The 13224-nt window shown below is 42.0% G+C and overlaps 1 protein-coding gene across 4 annotated transcripts in view; it reads left to right on the forward strand.

Annotated features, from left to right (window-relative positions):
• USP3 (ubiquitin specific peptidase 3) overlaps nucleotides 1-13224 on the forward strand; it is a 40628-nt gene that overhangs the window by 23255 nt on the left and 4149 nt on the right. For all 4 annotated transcript variants that reach the window (XM_066195888.1, XM_066195889.1, XM_066195890.1 and 1 more), the window contains exons 5-14: nucleotides 634-715; nucleotides 2864-2946; nucleotides 3503-3616; nucleotides 4258-4371; nucleotides 9564-9710; nucleotides 11496-11602; nucleotides 11773-11853; nucleotides 12521-12639; nucleotides 12782-12895; nucleotides 13015-13082. In XM_066195888.1, coding sequence (XP_066051985.1) covers nucleotides 634-715; nucleotides 2864-2946; nucleotides 3503-3616; nucleotides 4258-4371; nucleotides 9564-9710; nucleotides 11496-11602; nucleotides 11773-11853; nucleotides 12521-12639; nucleotides 12782-12895; nucleotides 13015-13082 — 1029 coding nt within the window. The remainder of the gene's footprint in view (nucleotides 1-633; nucleotides 716-2863; nucleotides 2947-3502; nucleotides 3617-4257; nucleotides 4372-9563; nucleotides 9711-11495; nucleotides 11603-11772; nucleotides 11854-12520; nucleotides 12640-12781; nucleotides 12896-13014; nucleotides 13083-13224) is intronic.

The following is a 13224-nucleotide window of genomic DNA, read 5'->3' on the forward strand; positions in this document are numbered from 1 at the left end:
AGGAGGGCTTTTTAATAAAAAAAGAAAGAAAAAGGAAAAAACTACCAACCAAACCCTGAAACAAGCTGCGATTTCATGATCAAATTAGAGAGCTATCATCGACTGGTTTAATTGAGGGGGCATTAATTTCCATTGATGTGCGAAAGACTAAGGGATTATTTTTGTAACTTAGTATTACACAAATGTTACAATTTCGTGTATTTTTATTTAAGTAAGAGAAGTCAGCTATAATACGCAAGTGCTAACATTCCACATGCTCTTGATTTTGGTAACTTAACTTTGTCCTGATTTTTTTTGGAGTAAAAGCCTAGATGATTCTCCTGACAGAAGTATTTAATTTCTTTGACTTAAGGATGACTATTTTAGATGACAAGGAGCTGCTAATAAGGCCGCTGTTGAGGGCACGCATCCCTAGGCAGAACATCCTGCACTGACTCCCTGGTGGGCTGTGGGGCTGTACCCCGAGGGAGGTGCAGGCAATTTCAGTGCAGCAATGGGGAGCCTGTTGGCTGTCAGTGACAACTGGTGAGAGATGGAATCACTTTGTTAAACACGAGTTGATTTTCTCTGGTCCGTTCCACACAGTACGTTGTTTTTGGTGGTAAATAACGGCTTTTAATTGCTTTCCAACAGTTCAGCCTTTACATCAGACAGACATAGGAAAAGAAAACTATTGGAAAACTCATCTCTGAACAGCAAGTTATTGAAAGTAAATGTAAGTACAACACATCTGATACAGTGAGTTTAAAGGGTTTTTGTAAACCTGCTGAGGTTTATAGTTGGCATAGACCCAAATTCTGCTTGGTGCACTTTAGCATCTTCTGGCCGTACACCTTCACACACAAGCACAACTCATACTCTGCTGCATTTCTGTTGATGGAGACTGAGCTTTCTTGGGCTTTAGAAGGGTTTCATGTCGAGATGGAGCTTTGCTTTTCTGAGCAGGCAAGGGGCTTTTGTTGGTTTTTTGGGGTTTTTTTTCTCCCAGGTGCAGAGGGCAAAGGAGGAGGTGCACGCTTTTGAGGAAGGCTAAGAGTAATTGTTAGGAAAAAGTAAAAAATATTACCAGTTTTTTAAAAGAGCTTAGTAAAACTTGCTTTCAAGAGGAACTATGGACTTTTTTTAAGCTTTTCTTCTCCTCATTTCATCTTCTGCTATTTTAGCTTCAGATCAGGATAGCACCCAGGAGAGGCAGATCCAGCTCTAGCTAGATGGCTAAAGGGCTGCATTGTTTCTTCCAAACAAAGAATGTCCCAAGTCAGATGTCTCATTTGCACATATTGGATTTAGGGAGTTTCTCATTTTCATAATTTCTCCCAGAATTTGAGGATGGAGAGGGGAGATATTGACCCAGCTGTGTTCAACTGCTTCATTTTCACCCTTGGGAAAATGGGGGAGAGATGGAGCAGAGCTCTTGGGCTGTGGGACAGTGGTGTCATCAAAGGGAGCTGGAGCAGCAGCTCCTTCAGCCATAGGAACAACCGCCTGAGAGGATGCGAATGGGAATAAGAGCCTGGGGTGGAGCAAAGCAGTTGGTTGCTGTTTGGCAAAGTCTGGAGGGGTTTAGTTACTTGAAAAAATCCACTACTGCGGTCAGTTTAGGGTTGTCTGAATGTGCTGTCTGCACTTCCCGTACTGTCCAAATCTCGCAGAGATTGAGGAAGCCTGGGACAAATAGCGGGGCTTTCTTTCTATGGCAGTACACAGCATCATTCTCTGGAAAACTCAAAGCCAGTAAAAACCAGAAGAAAAATTCCAGGCAACATTTAGGTAAGGACAAGACAGAATTAGAAAGCACAAACTAAACGCTTATTTTATTCTTCCTACTCCGCTGTTTTGCCACTTTTATTAATACTTCAGTATTGCCTCTGACAACAGATTATCTTCTTATTGTCAGCATGTTGAATCTTCTCTTGGACTGCAGGGGCAATGCTGTGTGCATTAGTGCCGTGCTGCAGCACTTGGGGCAAGAGTGAGAAGCAAATGTGCTAAGGACACTGTGATGTTTGCACTTTGAGATACTAGATAGCTCAGCTTTTAAAGTCTGTTAGAACCATGAAGAATGCCCAGACATTTGATGAACTTCCAGTGTGGTATTTTGTAGACAGTGGAATGTGTCCAAGTGTTGCAGATTCTAGAATCATAAATGCAGTGTTGTCCACATTTTTCTTCCCTTTCCTCCCCACGCACCCCGGAGATAATTTGACAAAAAGCAAGCTCATCTGTGGGTTCATTGTTCTAGGCTGTAAATGGTGTGTATTTTGCTTCTCTTTTCCCAAGTCTTTGCCTTTTCTTTGCACAGTGTAACTTGACTGTTTATTTCCCAAATAAATGCTGTTGTCTTTTTCAAAAACCCTTCTGGCCACCACAGAACCCCACTGAGACTTAGACTAATGCTCATGACTTAAAAACTGGAGGTGGCCACACTGTGCACTTCAGACACGGGAGCTGATGAATGAGGATTGGTACTTTAACTTTTCATTTTGCAAAGGCACTGTAAGGGAAATTGCTGTCCAGTTCTCACTGAACACTACTAAAGTGTGATTATTTAACATCTATACACACAAATCCTTGGCAATAAGAGCCTATGATTAACTCTGTGTTGTCCTATTCTAGATTTATTTGCACAGGAAAAGACGTAGTACAATTTTCTCTTGCCAGGAATGAGTAAGAAACAGCTTTCATGTCAAGATGGAGCTTCAGGGAAGTTTGAACTGCTGAGGTGGTTGCTTGGCTTTGCAGCTGCACTCGGTGTATATGGTTATTGTTCAGATATGTGCTGATCCAACAGTGATGACCCTGGAGAGAGGGACCTGGTGGAGCAGTGATAAATCTTTCTTTAACCTAACTGTTGTCATTCTAGGGAAGCACCACTGCCCTTTGTGCCACAGGCCTTCGGAACTTGGGGAACACTTGTTTCATGAACGCAATCCTTCAGTCGCTCAGGTACCTTCCGCAGCTCCCCCACCCTTCTCAGGAAGCTTCCGTGCTGTAGCATTGGGCAGGTGAATTTGGCAAGTTCCCACAGGACATAAGTGTTCCTGAATTTGAAGGAGTGGGTGTGCGTGGGTTGATGAAGTTGTTTCATGGTGTGAGGCACATTCCGTGGTGCAGCATTCCAGAGGAAACCTGCCATGTCCTGGGCAGAACAGGAGAGTGGCCCTTCACTGCCAAGGCCAGTGAAATATATTAACTTCCTCAGCAAATGCAGGTCTGGGTTGTAGGAAATGGTAGCTCAGCCTGGCAGGGTATCTCTTAGTCAAAGCAGAGCCAAAATGTAATTATTTTAGGAAGCTGGGATGCCAGTCATATTTGCAGATCTGCTTGGTTACTGACAAAAGGTATTTGCTAGAGTGTTTCTTGTCTCTTGAACTGTTAGTGATTGCCATCCTCTATCACTGCATGAAGTGGTGTTTATGCATTTCAAAGAACAACCTCCAGAACACATAATATCCTTTTTCTCTGCCCTTTAAGGATTTCATTCTTATTTCCTTTTTCCTAGTAACATTCAGCAGTTTTGCTGTTACTTCAAAGAGTTGCCTGCGGTGGAGCTGAGGAATGGGAAGACGGCAGGGCGGCGAACTTACCACACCAGGAGCCAGGGGGATAACAATGTGTAAGCTGTGTGTGCCTTGGGAGCTCTGAGCTGTGTGGGAAACGGCGCGTTTGGGCTGCTGGGATATGGGACACTTGATACGGCACAATTCACAGGGGACAGAGGCACAGAAGAATATAATTGTCTACAAAGAAAGAAACTCGTATCGCTTGCAGCCTCCCGTTACAGGTCTGGTGCTGCAGGAAGAGGCAGTAAGATACATGAGGTAGTGCTGGAATGTGACGTGTTACATCATGTTAAGAAGTCCTCTTGACACATGCTGCAGACATTATGCCACTGAATTCCAGCTAAAATAGTCAACCTACTACAAAAAATTCAGGAGTAAGTGATTAAGAATCTGTAGGTTGTTTGAGCAAGTGTTAAAGGGATGATGTTAGCAGACTCTGCACTAAAATGGCAAACAGTACATAGGTGTTCACATGAGTCCTGAACATTTCAAATACGGTTTTCCAAAGCTGCGTGTCTTAGCATTATGGGTACAATTTTGGACATAAAGTCTTTGAAGCGACTGGAAAGGATATTTACCCAGTCGTTATAGTCTTAACCAAGCTAATTTCTGGTACCTGTACCACTGAACAAGTAAACCTCTAAGGGTTATAACACAAACCCACATTAAACACCAGCTCTTACTTTCTTTACAGTTCACTTGTGGAAGAATTCAGAAAGACACTCTGTGCTTTATGGCAAGGAAGCCAAACTGCATTTAGTCCAGAGTCTTTATTTTATGTTGTTTGGAAAATAATGCCGAATTTTAGGTAAGTCCTTTTGAAAAATAACAGTATTCTTGATTGCAACCACATATTGCTGGTGTCCTACTCTAAAATGGGCTGCATCCACAGGATGCACTCTGTGCAGCTTTCCATATGCCTGCAGATGTGCTTTGAAAAGGATCTTTGCTTTGATCAACAGTTTTCTGTTCATCATTAGTGCTTGCTTTTTCCTTCTGCCCTCCTACCACATGTAGCAGTGTCAGAGAGGACAGAGATCTCAATGAGACACAGTGGTAGTTGTACCTTTGAGCTAGTGCTCCGAAAGAATCAAGCTATTGACTGGTAGGTGAGTGCCAAGTGCAGGGTGTTGGCAGAACCCAGTCTTGGCTGCAATAAGAAAATTATGCAGTCATATTTAAAAAGATACAGCACCTACAGGCCTAAATGCAAACATAGTGACTGAAACTTCCTTGATTCTCTCAAAATATAGTAGTCACCAGCTGGATGTGATATAAGGACTGTAAGAGAAAAATCCTGTGCATTATAAGCATTTTGGGCCCCTACTGACAAAACAGACAATAAAGAGAAAGGGAAAAAGAAGGTTACCCAAGTAAACCCAAGTATTGTTCCTCTCCAAGGTCTCCCTGTCCTGGCCCCCGAACCTCTTTCAAAGGAGCACTGAAACCTTTTAGGATATATTGTGATGAAGGTAAGTTGCTGTCATAGTTTAACATAGTTTGGTTTTTAGTTAAGGAAAAAATCCAGCTATGGGAGTAATTCCCTATAAAAACCTTAACAGCTTCCTTCAGACCTGACAAAAAACAGCTGAAATCAATGCTGCAAGCCCGGCAGAAATCATGTGACCAACAATAAAAAGCCATTTCCTAATCCAAAGCCCAAATAAAATTAACCCTTTCAGTGCTATAAAATTCCATTTAAACCAAACCTGCCAGTGCCACTTCTCCCCCCAAAAACAAACAAACAAAAAACCCCCAAACCTCCCCCCTAAAAAACAAAACAAAAAAACATGAAAAGAGCAACATAAAGACACAAACATTGAAGAAAAAAAAAAAAGAGCCAAAGCCCAAATAAGGAAAAAATAAGTGCTTTAGTCTTAAGCTAAAATTTTCTTATAAAGCTATGAAGAAGATATAATTAATACATCAGACTCTTTTTCCCTATAACTCACAAAATGCATTGGAGAGCTGTAGCATTCTAACCACAGCCATGAGCAGAAGCACCAATACTGTGATTTGATGAAAAGCTTAAATAGAGAGAGAGAATGGAAAGAGATGAAAAACCTTGCCCCACGGATAGAAGACGACCTCTGTTTCCAAAAAACAGATGAAGAAAACTTTTGTCTGCACACTAGAACAGCCATCCTTAAAATTTCACCCCAATAAACTGAAATGGCCCATAGTAGTAGTTGTGAAAATACTACCAAATGTAGGAGAAACTTCACAATTGTGAATTTCCAGGCAGCTGCTATTCATGAAAATTAAAACAACAAAAGACCTATTTCATGTGAAATAGTCTCCGTGACATGGCAGGAAAAGACTCCTCTCCCTAAGTAAACTGAAGAGAAATTATTTTAAAAGTAATAAACCGACTGAAAATACCAAATTTTGTCTCTTTACGCTCAGAGAGAAAAGAAAGAAGAGTTGGAGGGAGAAGTGTTCTGAAGGTTTATTTTTTCTTACTCTTTTTCTTTTAGTTCTGTTGATAAAGTTTTCTTTGTACCCTTTAAGGTTTTGCTCTCCTCCTAATCCTTATCTTGCAGTAGAGAATGAATAAATAATTCTGCTGAGTACACTGGAGTTTGGCCAGTGCTAAACCCACTAATTAATTGCCGCATTACCTGAAAAGCTCAGATTGGTGAACCAAAACCACTACAGTTGCTCCATGTTCTCAGGTAGTAAAGATGTTCTCTTACCTGTTATATCTCCAGCAGTGCTGAAAAGATGCTGTGAAAACATCTGCTCATTGAATAACCCAAACGACATGAGTCTGTTTATTCTGTTCCTCACGTTGCCAGTTACATTTCATTTGGTTTATGAGAATCAAGGAAGTTTAATACCAGTAGTTGCAAGCAGTGACCAAAACATTATAGGCAAACAAACATCATCCATTACATTTGTGGCCAGTTTCCCTATTACAGTCTTTATAGTTTTTGTTAGACCAAGTGAGGAACGTGTTCCCTGAAGTTCCTCAAGCAAATTTTCAGCACTGTGTTTTCTACCACAGCTTTTAAAAGAAAAAGTGCTGTTTGTTTGGGTTCTCCCTCCTCCCTTTTTATTCCGTTTTCTGGGAGCATAAAATCTGCTCATAAAATCAAAAGGAGAATACAGTCAGCTGCTTTTAGCAGGTCCCCACTCCCATGTGATCCATGGAGAAAATTTGTTCAGTGCTTACTTGAACCTTGTAAAAGCTAACAGTGTTGAAATTACAGTTGTGTCTTGTGTGCTCCCTGGGAGATGGGGAGAAGGCAGATGGACGGATGTGTGGAAGAATCATGGAGCCAGCAGCCTGCTAGCAGCACACCAGCCACTTTGGGGTGTGCTTATGGAGCTTGAAGTAGTGGGGCAGGGGAGGAGCAGCTGGAAATTGGTTCAGTTTAGTCCAATGAGATTTTGGTTGTTAAAGTGGAGGACTGTGAGTGCTGCGCTCCCTGAGGAGGGTTATAGAAGAAGCTGCTGCTGCCCTCTGTGTCCCTGTGCCTCACACTGCAGCAGGCAGTGGAGAATGCCATTTGTAGTTACTGCAGGCGCAACCGCAGGGCCTCTGGGCTCTTCTGCTGCTGTGCAAGTCCTGCTGCTCCCTGGTTGCTGCTGTGCTGCATGCCAGGGAAGTTCTGCAGCCGCATGCCAGGTTGCAAGATGTGCATTTTGCTGATTTACTGTTGTATAAATAGTGGGCTCTATTTTCCTGGTAACTAATCCTCTTTATATCCTATCCTCTTGCCACTGGGAGAAAGAATGTTGGAGGTGGGCTTGAATTGAATTTCGTCTGGTGGCTGGACATCGGTTTTGTTAAACAAGCAGACTATCAGAGTAACAGTCTCAGCTACTTTGCTGAAGGGCTTTAACATAATTTATTTTAAACACTGCATTGTCCATATCATCGTGTCCTTTTAAAGATCTATGTCTATAATTATGCTTCTTAACAAATCCAAAAAATTTTCCATGTATAATTAGCATACTTACATGCGAGTATAAATACATGCACCGGGAGCACAGCCAACAATGTGGAACAGTTCCAGAGGTTTATTTGTTGCAGAGCAGGTGTGCCAAGCTCTTTTATGAGGAATTTCATGTCAAAAAGGTGTCTGGAGCAAAGACATTCCATACATTTAATCTTTGGCTGTTTAATGTGATTGCTTATGCGGTTATTGAAGAAATCTGTATTCAGTAAACTAAACAAACCCTGTGGTGCCTTAGCAACTTCAAAGCCATGCACAATTAACGTGCAGCTTTGAAGCAAAATTCAGTTTTACTACTTTGTGTTAACAAATGTATAATTACTTTGCAACTTTGGGACAATTAGTCCTATTTTTGGCTGTGCAGGACTGTGGCCTGTTGAAGCACAGCAGTGTTTCTGTGTGCTGGGTTTTCTCTTGTAAAAGGTAGGCAGTGCTGCCCATGTGTCTATATCCTTGATTAATGCTGCTGGTTTGGAAGAAAGCATCCTACAGGGTGAAAATTTTAATTTTTATTCTATTATCTCTTAGCAATACTCTCATAGGACACATCTGTGTTCCTCACTAAACACATCAGCCTCACGTTGCATATTTCTGTTGCAGTGAGTCCATTAGCATTTCTCTCCACATCTGGGTACTCTGCCGTGAGTCTTACAGGATTTTCCCTCCCCTGAGCACTTGCATTAAAAACCCATTTGTACTTCTCTCCCAGATGTTCCTGCTTGACAGTTATTGCCAGCACTTAGGTGAGGTAGTGAAGTGGAAAAGGGGAGGCCTGATAAAACAGCTTGTGAGAATGGACAGGAGGTGGAGGGGAAGCCAGCTCTTGCTGTGTAGCGATTTCTGTAGCTTAGGCCTACAGTGACCTGCACGCACTTATGTTAGTGTTGCACAAAGCTTTCAATGCTTCACTGTGTATCCTGTCCTGCTTTGTCTCAGTGTGCAGCTTAATGGCAAGGAACAGCAGTTGTTTGTTGAATTTGATGCATGATTAAGCTAAAACAAAGCATGTTTTAACCCAATGGCTCTCTGTTCTTTTCGGTAAGGTTTGTTAGTAGTGAAATAATGGTGATTGGGCAGCATTACTGCTGGTGGCACAGCTTATAGGAGACTGAAGCCCTGTCCTACCAAATCCAAATGCTCAAGAGATGCTCTGAATACCCCACCATTACCTCCCTCTCCCAGAAAATGAGTTATGCAGGGGAGGTGTGAAACTCCAAGCGTGGCTGTAGATCTCATCCTAGAAGAAATAGGGCTCTCCTCCTAATTATTTTAGACTTCATATTGATGCTGAGAGATGCATGTGGAAAACAAACCTAGAGACTAAATACCTGCCTTTGGTGAGGAGGAGACTAAACACATAAACACTTCTACCTGCCAAAGTGTGTGGGATCAGTGACTGAATGAGCACCACTCAGAGAAATACTGACTCTGCAGCCCACATGAAAAATACATTTTGTAGTGTCTTTCTTTTGAATCTTACCAGGTTTGAGATTACAATATATTGACCCTAATCTGTGTCTGATTCAAAGTAGGGACAAATAGTGCCCTGTCTGAATGAGATTCAAAGCAGTTCTGCGGAGGCACAAATCATAGTATCAAAGAAGACAGAGAAGCTACTGCTGTCATCCCCTGTGTATTTCAGTTAATAGGGACACAGTCCTGGGGTGCCCCTTGCACAGGTGGGGCTGGTGAGGCCAGGTAACAATGTGGCAGCTCCATAGGTCCAGTGTGTGAGCACATGGCAGGTGTCTGCTGCTCCCTGCTGCTTTCTCTTCCTATCTGAATTGTATATTCTTAAAGGTTTCTCCAGTCTCACAAGAGGCATGCAGAGAGCACGAGCTGCAAAGTCAAAAATCACCTAATTTGTCAGGACATTGCCGCACCTTTCCAGAGGCTACTTGGAAAACTTTATTGGTACCAAGCGCATATGGAGAGTCTGCTCACTATGATTAAACAAGCAAAGGTTTTTTCCTGTGACCCCGGTGCTTGCTGTGTGTTGCCTCTAAAGCAATTTTGTTGTTGTTTCTTTTCTCTTAAGGGGATACCAGCAACAGGATGCCCACGAGTTCATGCGTTACCTTTTGGACCATCTACACCTGGAACTCCAGGGTGGCTTCAACGGTGTTTCACGTTCAGTAATCTTGCAAGAAAGTTCTAACCTGTCTGCAAGCAACAAATGTTGCATGTAAGAAGTGGTTTTTAGTTTCTTCAAAGCCTTCATGCCTTAGCATGGGTTTGTGTGTGCTGGCTCTGAAATTTCAGATTCAGGGTTCCTTGTTTTAAGTTTTCTTCAGTGCTTCTAACTTGAGGCAGTGCAAAACTGCAGGTTATAAAGATGAGCATTCTGTAGGACCTGTGTCCCTGCAAAAGGCAGTGTCTTACTTATGTCAGCATTTTTCATATGTGTGAGCATAAAGGCTAAGTCGTAAAGACATAATTCACTATTCTTTCAAAAATAAGGAACTGTATTTTCTATACCCTATAGAATTCTTTCATCTCCCCAGACAGTATAATTTTCTTAGCATGATAGATAGGCTGAATGATGCAGGAGCAAAAACGATGGCCAAGGATTTTGATGTTTAAATTGTCAGCAGACCTCTGGATTAGTGACTGAGTAGTGAAGTTAGAGCTTGAAATCAGTTTTCCTGCAGATGATCTCGTGTATCACTTGACAGTTACAGCTGGTGCCTTTTTATCTGCAAAATTTTGATTTTCATGCTACTGTGTACCTTGAAACAGGTGTAATTTGGGTGTTTCACTCTTCTTTCGGTACTTCTCAAAATATTTTTTCTGACCTCTGTTCTAGCTGTGTTTTCTCTCAGATTGAAACTCTCACAAGAGAGAAAACCATTTGGCCCCTAAGTCCTTGGTTCCCTACACCAAACTTAAGTTTTCCCTTCTATGCTGATTAGGACAGAGTAAGCAGGCCTGAGATGCAGGGTTTTATAGATGCTTTGTTAGGGAAAGTGTAGAGTTCAGACTGTGCCCTTTACTGCATTTATATTGTGTTGCTGATGCTTAAAAATCCCTCAGAAGAATCCTGAAATGTTTGTAGAATTGACATGTATTTGACACCTAAACCGATTTGATTTTGTCTGTATTTTGGATGTCAGAATCCAAGGAGAATTTAACTTTTGTTCACCTATCTACTGTAAATTTGTCTTGAGAAGGGCTGTTCAAATGTAAGCTGCCCTTCTGGTGAGGGCACTTTAATGCTTCCAGTAAAATAACAAATAGGCTGTGAACGCTCTCTTCTTGTGCACCAGTCCATTTGAGCAGCTATTTCCTCCTGCTCAGGAAGCGCTCAGATGAGCTGTAAAGGTGGAATACAGGCAAGGAACACAGGTTTCTGCAAGCCTTAGTGTTGTATAATAATGAAACTTAACATTTGTTTTATGTATTTTTTGAATTGGACTATGAAAAACAGGCCCATTACATAATCTGCTAAAAAAGTTCAGTAGGAGAGTAATGAAAGCTTAGAGAACAGTGCTGATGTTGCACATTGTTTATCATGTCTTAATGCAGCTTAAGGTGTTGTTGGCAGTGAAGTGCAGAAATGTGCTCAAAGAAATTACGCCCTTTCTTACATGTGCTTTTAGAGTTAAAACAAAAATATGCTTGACTTACCTAAGAAGAAAGAATTTTTGTTTCAGATAAAATCTTAATTACAGGGTTAAAATCCTGGACCTGTGTGAGCATCAGGTACGGCTCCACTATAGAAATGGAGCCAACTGCACCACAACACTGACAGTTTGAGCATCTGCTTAGGGTCCCCCAGTTCACCCTTTTTTAGGTCCAAGATAAAGCAGCGTAGGGACCACACACGTGTGATGTGCCCTGGGCAGCTGTAGTCCCTGTTCCGTGGGCTTGGCTGGGCACTGGGAGGTGTGAGCACCAAACATGGGACAGGTGTTGGGAATTCAGCTCAGGCTTTCTGGCTGACTGTACTTCTCTGATGTGGTTTGTCTAGAAATGGAGCATCTACTGTTGTCACTGCCATTTTTGGAGGCATTCTTCAAAATGAAGTCAACTGCCTAATATGTGGGACTGAATCTAGAAAGTTTGACCCATTCCTAGGTAAGGTGCTGCCTCTTGTGTTCCAAATACTGTGTGACTTAGAGCAGAAAATTAAATCTCAAGCTTGATAAATTTAGATGTCAGATGACAGACCTGGAGTTTCAGCCTGAAAAGACCAGACATTGTTCTATTCAGCTCTAATTTTGTTTTTTGAATCGTTGCTTTTCTAGACCTTTCGCTAGATATTCCCAGTCAGTTCAGAAATAAACGTACTAAAAACCAAGAGAGTGGACCAATGTGCACACTACGAGGTAAGAGTGCCTGGCTGATGAAATCATACCAGGCCTGAGAGGATTTTCTTTGTAGTGGGAGCATTTCTAATGTACTTCACTCTTCCCAGCACTGATCTGCAGTGTTGCCTGTGGGTGTTTGCTGGGGCTCTGTCCTTGAAAGTATGTGCCCATGCCCACAGTGAGGGTGGCTCTGGGGGCTCCTGCATTTAAACCACATCAATGCAGTCCAGCAGGTTGGCCAGCAGTGCCGTTACTGACCTTGGTTAATACAGGATGTTCATTTTTACGGATCTGTGAACAGAATTGCTGAAAACCACGGAATACTCAACAAAACCCTGGTTGTTGTGTCTGTTCGCTTTGTATCTAAAGCCAAAGAAGCTTTAAAAGTTGAATATTCTATGTTAGAAAGTAATTTATCTTTGTTTGAAAGCAGTTGTGCTTGAATGTTGGATGGAGTGTTGTTTGGAAGATGGGGATTTTGTGAATGGTTTTTTTTTTCTTTCAAACTACTTCTAGCAGCTTTCAGGAACAGGGAAGGTTGCATGTTACAACTTGTTATATTAAAACATCATTACACAGCTTTTTTGCTGCTCAGACGGATATAACTGGAATGGCTGCAGCAGATGAGCACACCTATATTGCTGTACTGTCGTGTCACAAAAATCAATGTATCTGCTTTTTCTAGATTGTCTTCGCAGTTTTACAGACCTGGAAGAACTTGATGAGACAGAGCTATACATGTGTCACAAATGCAAAAAGAAACAGAAGTCCACCAAAAAATTCTGGATTCAGAAACTACCAAAGGTTTGTAAAAGCATGGGAAATGACAAAATGTCAAAGGAAATAATGGCTCAACCAAGACCTCCTCCTTCCATGGCTCTTGCAGTGTCCAGCATCAAGTTCAGCCCCCTCCTCTAACACACCTTTTGTAACTGTCCCCCTGTAGGTGCTATGCTTACACTTGAAACGCTTTCACTGGACAGCATATCTGAGAAACAAAGTTGATACCTACGTTGAGTTCCCCTTGCGAGGCCTAGACATGAAATGCTACTTGTTAGAGGTAAGAAAACCTACTTTTTTCCATGACATACAAATTTGTTCCATGACATCTGTCTTTATTACAAATCACAATGGGTGCTGTTGAGATTTGAAGAGTTTTGGGGTTTTTTCCTACCACAGCCTGAAAACAGTGGTCCAGAGAGCTGCCTGTATGACCTCGTGGCTGTGGTTGTGCATCATGGCTCAGGGTGAGTACACGGAACCAGCCTGTCCTCCTGGCACACACCTTCTCCCACTAAGGTACATGTGGAGTTAATGAAGGAGTTTCTGTCCCTAGGGCATGTATTTTAATTGGGGGAAATAAGCTGTAGTTTATAAACCAGCGGGGAG

This window comes from Chamaea fasciata, unplaced genomic scaffold, assembly GCF_029207755.1.
Source record: "Chamaea fasciata isolate MVZ Bird 193981 ecotype frontalis unplaced genomic scaffold, bChaFas1.0.hap1 SCAF_14, whole genome shotgun sequence".
In the NCBI taxonomy this organism is placed as follows: Eukaryota; Metazoa; Chordata; class Aves; order Passeriformes; family Sylviidae; genus Chamaea; species Chamaea fasciata.